The sequence below is a fragment of the Anopheles gambiae genome, chromosome 2 (assembly GCF_943734735.2).
Source record: "Anopheles gambiae chromosome 2, idAnoGambNW_F1_1, whole genome shotgun sequence".
Lineage (NCBI taxonomy): Eukaryota > Metazoa > Arthropoda > Insecta > Diptera > Culicidae > Anopheles > Anopheles gambiae.
Genome location: NC_064601.1, coordinates 104,075,588 through 104,083,306, shown reverse-complemented (window position 1 = coordinate 104,083,306; position 7,719 = coordinate 104,075,588). Strand labels below are relative to the sequence as shown.

Sequence of the window (7,719 nt, the reverse complement as noted above, 5' to 3'; positions counted from 1 at the left end):
TTAGAACACCATTCCGATCGTATCATTTACGATGTGATTTTAAGGGCCATTAAAAATTCAGTTTAACGTTGAAGGACGTAAGCTGCACGAAAAATTTATAACTGTACTATAATTAAACCCACCAATTCCAAAGGCCACACGGTTTATGAGTCACAGCATCATGATTGCCTCTTGTACAGCTTCTTAAAACGAAAGCACCAAAAAAAAAAACACAAACAGAAAAGCAAACGTCATCACAGTTCGCTGGCCTTCGAGCAAACAGCCCCATTAAGCCTGCACCACCGCGACCATACCGCACTGAAAGAATCCCCAACGCAGGCAGCGAAAAACGGCCGCTTCTTATCGTAAATTGGATAATCGAATCAAACAAACGACGCGTTCGCTCGCTACCAGGTCTACGCGCCGCGGTACCAGGTCGCACTTTCAAACGGCTTATTTACCCAAATCACCCAAAACGGTCAGTTGATTCAATTTAGTGAGCCAATCAACGGAACGCACTTGACGCACGCAGCAGACGTTCGGGCGGCGACGATGGCGTTGGCCACCAGGGGGCGCAGAAACGCATGCCACGGCGCTGCAGCCGACCGGGCCGGGCGTGCCTATCCGTAGTAGCGTTCGTTCGCTTCATCTCGCGAGTCGTGCATTGTGTACGCGACTACGCCAGCGGATACGTGTCTCAAAAGCCGCACTTTCTCCGCCCGGCACGATTAAAAGTGATCAAACAGAGGCGACATAAAGTAGCGAGAGCGAAAAAAAAAGGGAATAATAAAAAAAGGCCTCGTAGGCAAAGGCAACATTTTCACTCCTAGCGGTCCCTCTGTATGCAAACAAAGCCATCTTTTCGCTTAGTGATTATGGTGGCGCCGGTTCCGATAGTGGCGTTCGAAAGTGGATCGTGAAAATGAATCGATTCCCGGTGCTGATTTCGACCGGTGGGCGTACCGCCAGCTCGAACACTTTCTACGGTGGAAAGTTATGCGCCTAGTTGCCTCGAGCTTTTAATTGGTGTTTATGCTGGAGCTGGGCAAACAGTGAGTCGGCATAACAAAAAAAGTAGCGTGCCAACAACACTCTCCGGCCAGTGGAAGTGCTTGCGACGGAAGCATATCTTCTTCGAAAATCGAAATCCTTTGTGCTTTTTTTCTTTCCTCCCCGTACATCGCAGTCGGTACCGTTCGGAGTTCGTATTAGCGTATTTGCAGCGTGCCAAGCGTGCAGTGTCCCAGCGGAAGTGGTTTATTAAATCGCAAATCCTCTTTGCCGTGCCGGGTGCTGGTGTGTTGCTCTAGTGTTGCTAGTTTCCTGTTATCAACATCCTTCTTCTTTCCCCCGGGCCCCAAAACGCTCCAACAATACGTCTTTCTTTCAACAAAGAAATTAACGATGGTTTGTGTCGCGAGTGAACGGACGATCCGGCGGACACTGGTTCCAACGGGCCGCTGGGCACCACTGCTGGCACTGCTGCTGCTGCTGGCCGAATTGGGCCAAATATTTGGCTACCACATCCGGCACATCGAGGAAGAGCCAAGCCACCAGCTGCAGCAGGATCTGATGGACTTTATCGATCTCGTACCGTTCGAGGATGTGCAGCGGCTGATGCAGTACTACTACCACTACGACGTGGAGGTGGAGAGTGCCTTCGACTACGTGTCGTCCGAGGACTACACGCAGATCCGGCTCGACATAGTGAGCCTGGGCGAGGTGCGCAGCTTTCGCCGCTACCTGGACAGCATCGGCTTTAGCGTGGAGAAGGTGTGGACCGAGCTGAACAAGCGCTTCGATGCGGACGACATCTTTGCCGAGCCGGACGAAAGCGTCAGGATGTGTGAGTATCTGCGGGAAAGGGCTTGCCTAGGCAAGCAAATCTTGAAATCATACACCGTACCGATAGGAGAACCATTTACCGGGAAGCTGTATCCCAGCAGAAGGATTAAACTCAGTTGTTCTTCGCTCAGCAGCGCTTAGTCGGGCACTCGTTTCCGTAGAAAGCTTTCCAATTATACATCCGATTGAACATTATGCACCAAGATAAATAAGTGCAGCTCAGAACGTTCGTGGAATCGGTGCCAGTTTCAATTATCCTATTACAAACCGATAACATCCCTTGCAACTATTATGCGATTCGATTGAGCCATCGATGCCTCAAGATAAAAAGCTCTTTAATTTACTTTCGCATTGTGCGCTGCACAAAGCCTTGCTGCAGTGTCTATTGCGAGAAAAAGTAACTCCTGCACCGGACACATTGACAGGCCGGACTTACATTTCCAGCTCCAGAAGATAGCACCAGAAGACTGCCTGCCTGATAAAGGCTGCACAAAGCTATCTTCTTATGCACCGCAAGATCCGCTTTCATGCACAAGATGCACAGGCCGGCAAGAGCGATTGTGTGCCAGTCAGCAGAAGTAACTTCATTATTCAATCACCCATGAAAGTGCCATTTTACGTGTCGAGCCAACCTGTGCCGCCGCCCGGCGAACGCAAATGCAAACGGTGCCGGAGAGCAGATTTCAATTTAAATTGATTTCACGCCGGGACCGCCCAAAGTCACCGCTCTGCTGCCACCGCCGCCGGAAGTGCATACGTACAATTGTGGCCGCATCTCGGGCAAACACTCCGCCTCGGAAGGCTCGATCACGATAATCATGTTTCGCGTGCGTGTATGTGTGTGTGTGCCGCATACCAAAGTTGGGATTGGGTGCGCGCTGGACCTCGGTGCCGTGCCGGTTCCTTCAATTCAATCAAGAACAAACGTAAATGCGTCTTCATTTGGCACTTCCGTCGTTAGCATCGCTCGGCCGGCATACATTTCCTGCCCCGGGGAGCCGTCGGATATCGAATCAAACGTCCGGAAGTGGGCTCGTGTTGGGGGGGGGGGGGGGTAGCATGGAGCCCCGAGGGCGCAACAGCACAAAACCTTGGACGGCGAAATGGAATAATATTCAATTAAATTATTTACGATTTAATCCTGTGCTAGTGTTTGCACGAGCGTACCAATGTGTGTGTGTGTAATTGTCTCCACGTTCACCTTATGCACATTCTGCATGTAATGGGTAGAAGCTGTTGCGTATGGTGCACGACATATGGCCAAGTCTTGATGCTTACGGGCTTGAATCGTTTGGCAACCCAGCCAAACAGTACGCTTCACCTGCGGTTTGAGTCAGCAGTTTCGTTGCACAGGCTCCTAAAGGCACGAGAATAATACGATTGTGTGTGCAGCACGTTCTTGAATATGGTTGTACAGCCACGATTATGTAGAAACAGTGGTCGTAAACATTGAGCAGTGAGCAGTAACAGTGTGGTACAAAAATGTTATAGTTTTCTCCTAAAAAGAAAAGACATTCAGACGAATTGCTTTCTTTGCAGTCCCCAATAAATATGAAGGCCGTGGGACACTGTCCGTACTCGCTAGTGTAATTTCGATTTTCACTAGCGCATCTGGCGGCGGCTGACCGAAGCATTTTGCCAAACAATTTGGAGCCGCTTCAGAAAATATGTTATTTTTCCATGTTTTGTACTTTAACTGGACTGGAAAAGCTTTGCAATTGATAGATAAATATGTTGTGCAAGTATTTCAGCCGTTTTCGCACCAAAAAACGGTGAAACAACTAATTAATTTTTAGATCCGGCACGACCATTCCCCCGACGACCAAAAAAAGCTTCCATCAGCCGCCGCCAGATGTGCTAGTGAAAATCAAAATTACACTAGTGAGTACGGGCAATGTCCACCGGCCTTAACTCAATGTTTTCCCCGAACTCCAGGGTTTTGCTTGATACCTAGACCTGTCCTACTCACTCTAATAATTATGTAAATGTTACCTACGATAAAAAGGCATTTTTGAAAGCTAGAGAGATTATTGTTAAATTCCTACGCCTTTTTTCTTGCCGTAAATGATGTATCATTGGTTTATTGTTGTTTGTTTCAAAGAAAAACTTGTAATTGATGCTTCATTTCCTTATTTTAATTTTAGATTTTCCTAACTCTCTTTTATTTTGTTGTCAATTCTGTCTAAGAAAAATAATTGTCAAACTTGTATCCAAGCAAAGTCGATACTTTATTGCATGTCGGTGCGTCTAGTGTATTTTTACAAAAAACTTCAAATTGCATTCAGAGTGGACAACGTTTTTTGAATGTTTTCCTTTCTGCCAACTCACCTGTATTCTATCAGGTCAACTTGGTCAAAAGGAAAAAAAACAGATTATAGAACAGCGAATAATAAAGTACAATAACAAAAATAGCTGATAGCTGTATCATAAATGCATACGCATCTCATTGCTAAGCTGAAATTGTAAATAGCTAAAACAGCCGAAAATATTAGTTTTAAAATAGGAATGGCAATAATTACCCAAATGAAAGCATTTTATCAGTACTTTAGAAAATGTTGTACGAATTAAACATGAAAAGTAAGCCACTATTGTGAGCAACACTGTGGACGCCATAATTCCTCGACGGCAGCACTGAGCTTGATTGTCATAAACATAAAACCGCAACGATCCCCGGGCTGATCGGGGCAAAACCCCACCGGCCGTTGGTTGATGACAATTTGGTTGATTGTATTTGGTGACGCTGATGAAAGTTGTGACGATTGCATTTCGGAAACCAAAGACCCCTCTCCTGAGCACCACAGCGCACCCTTCCTCTGTCCGCCGCCAGCAAATCCGGAATGCAGCAGAGCAAGATGCCTTGCTGGCCGGCAGGCAAAAGCTAATGAAGCTTTCCCTTTCGGACATTTCAACGTGGCTCGCAGCAGCCAACCCAAGCGCACTTAATACATCCCCGCGCTCCGTTGTGGTGCAGCGTTGCGAGCGTATGACAAAATGGTCAACACGGAGAATGCACCGAACTCGGGCATCGGTTGCCCGAACAGTGAGCAGTTGCCGAGTGTAGCAAATTAAATTATTAATCAATTACTGTTTGCTATCGAGCAGTTGCGCTAACAAGCGTCCCGGGCACAACCAATCATGCGGAGTGGGAAAAGGAAACGCACTGGCAATACATTTACCACAGGCGAATCATAGTAAAAGTCAAATTGTTTCTATCGCCGACCACCGTTGACGGAGGTCTTAAATCCCAAACAAGCCTGTAGCAAAGGAGAAAAAATACAAACACAACAAAAAAGCTACTTCAAGCATGCTTATCAATGCCTTTCCCATGTTGAACCTTTTCCTTCCCGCGCTGTGTCGATTGCAGTAAATCTCACCACCAGAGGATTGAATGGATTAGTCGATGACATATTGGCGCTGCTGCCGCAGGACGAAATAATCCTACTATTCTTCGACAAGCTGGAAACGAGCAACGACTTTTCCTTCTTCTTCGAGCAGATCGGTAGCGGAGAGTTCGAGAACGTCCTTAACACGCTGCAGGTAGGTTGCAACAGCTCTCGTCACCTAACGCTTCCATTCCCCTACCTTTAGTTTTGCTTCGATCATTCAATCAACGATATTGTGGTTGGCCCCTCCCAGTCCTGTATTCCCTACCTTCCATTACTTAATGCAACAAATGCCCAAAAGGCACGCACACGACTAGGGAATAACATGTTCCTTTTCGGCCCGAAATATATTGTTATCCTCGTGCCACAAAAACTCGTTGCGTTCATATTTGTGATACATTTTGGTCGAAATTTCTTACACCCTTCCTTGCCTTCTTTCCGGTTCCCTTCAGTCCTCCCAGCAGCTGCGGATACTTCTCTGGAGACTTCAGCGGCACGGATTCGATATTCCCGGTTGGATTCAGCTCGTCCAGAAGTATTTCAGTTTCAGCAGTTTCTGACACTCGACATGGCAAGAAAAGCTGGGCACAGCTGGACAGCAGCACATGAAAACATTCCTCTTTTCATGTATCGTTGTGTTTGAAATAGTAATAAAGACGTGCTTCCGAAATAGTTTTGTAAGGTTTGGTTCAATGGGTGAAAATAAAGCAAATTGAAACACAAAAGTAACATGACAAGACATCATTTTAAACAAATAACATTTGCTGGAGTCATTAACTAATGCAGACGAATTTCTGATAAATTATCATATCGGATATTTTGATTAAGTATTATTTAATAAATTTGAGAAATCCGTCAATTCAAGCTAATTATAATACTTCCAGCATGTTTTACTCTTTTGTGTAGAGTGACTTTGTCAATAGCTAAATCTGATAATCAGCATAATTATATTTCAAAGACACTACAGGGTTTTGAGGATTATATAGACATGTTCAGCGAGTTGTAGATTCGTTCAGGCATATACAGAGTTTTCGAGGATTATATAGACATGTTCAGCGAGTTGTAGATTCGTTCAGGTATATAATAGACTCTTTCAGCGAAATATAGAATTGTTCTGAAGTAGGCGTAGACATGTTCGGTTATACTGTAGAGCTGTCACTTTCGTTCCCCTTGGACTGCAGCTTGGATCATTCTCATCAGGAGATAAACAAACAGTTTTCGAAAAAATAAGTTTTTTTCAACTAATTTATGTATTAAACAGCTTGGGGAATGATTATTAGCTACTTGTAGGACTTTTAAGAATGAAAAATTGAACCCTGCGGCACAGTGTGTAAACAAAACAACTGACAGCTCTACAGAATCGCTGAACATGTCTACGCCTACTGCCGAACAATTCTATATCTCGCTGAAAGAGTCTATTATATGCTCGAACGAATCTACAACTCGCTGAACATGTCTATATAATCCTCGAAAACCCTGTAATAGACTCTTTCAACGAGATATAGAATTGTTCGGAAGTAGGCGTTGACATGTTCAGCGATTCTGTAGTGTTGTCATTTGTTTTGTTTACACCCTGTGCCGCAGCATTCAATATTTCATTCTTAAATACCATAAAAGTAGCAAATAATCATTCCCCAAGCTGTTTAATACATGAATTAGTTGAAAAAAGCATATTTTTTCGAAAACCGTTTGTTTACCTCCTGATGAGAATGATGCAAGTTGCAGTCCAAGAGGTACGAAAGTGACAGCTCTACAGTATAACCGAACATATCTACACCTACTTCCGAACAATTCTATATCTCGCTGAAAGAGTCTATTATATGCCTGAACGAATCTACAACTCGCTGAACATGTCTATATAATCCTCGAAAACCCTGTAATGTTGGTTGCGTATAAGACATAAAACTTACTAAGCCGTTCTTTCTGAATAAAAAAATACATAAAACTTTGGTTTTAAACTAACAACATCTCATCATGTTTAATATATTTCCAAAAACGCGTTTTTAACACTTCACTTTAACCCAAAGATACTTTAAATAGGTTAATAAAATGGCATTTTATTACTCTCATTAAGTGATTCTGCATGACGCATTACGCAAAGTCGCATTTAATTTCATTTACTTCGCCGTTCTTCGATGCCTCTCTGTTTGTATATCATTAACGAGCTTAGCAGCTGCCCAGAGAGAAGACAATTTCCAGGACGAGAGAGCTACGATCACAAGAATCTGTGCGGGTTTCGGCAAACGCCCTTGAAACAAGTTTCTGTTTCACTTCCATTCACAACAAATGCGCTTTGAATGATACTTTGCACAGGGTTACCTGATATACTTGACACAATCTTAATTTGATGCTGCATAATATCCGCTCATATAAATTCTAGTAGCAAGAATAGTTTGTGAAATACCAGATCTAAGCATTTTGTGCTGTAAATCATTTCCAATTAAAATCAAAAAACTTAAAACCTTAAAACACATCCCTGCATCCCTGCATTACTTAAGAAACAAGAAAAATT

General features: G+C 44.1%; 1 protein-coding gene across 1 annotated transcript; it reads left to right on the top strand.

Moving 5' to 3' along the window:
* Positions 1–592: 592 nt before the first annotated feature.
* On the top strand, positions 593–5,932 carry LOC3290203 (protein G12). Its single transcript, XM_061646382.1, has 4 exons — positions 593–1,031; positions 1,166–1,825; positions 5,189–5,361; positions 5,660–5,932. The coding sequence occupies exons 2-4, from the start codon at positions 1,384–1,386 to the stop codon at positions 5,765–5,767; spliced, it is 723 nt and encodes a 240-aa protein (XP_061502366.1). The 5' UTR covers positions 593–1,031; positions 1,166–1,383; the 3' UTR covers positions 5,768–5,932.
* The last annotated feature ends 1,787 nt before the right edge of the window (positions 5,933–7,719 follow it).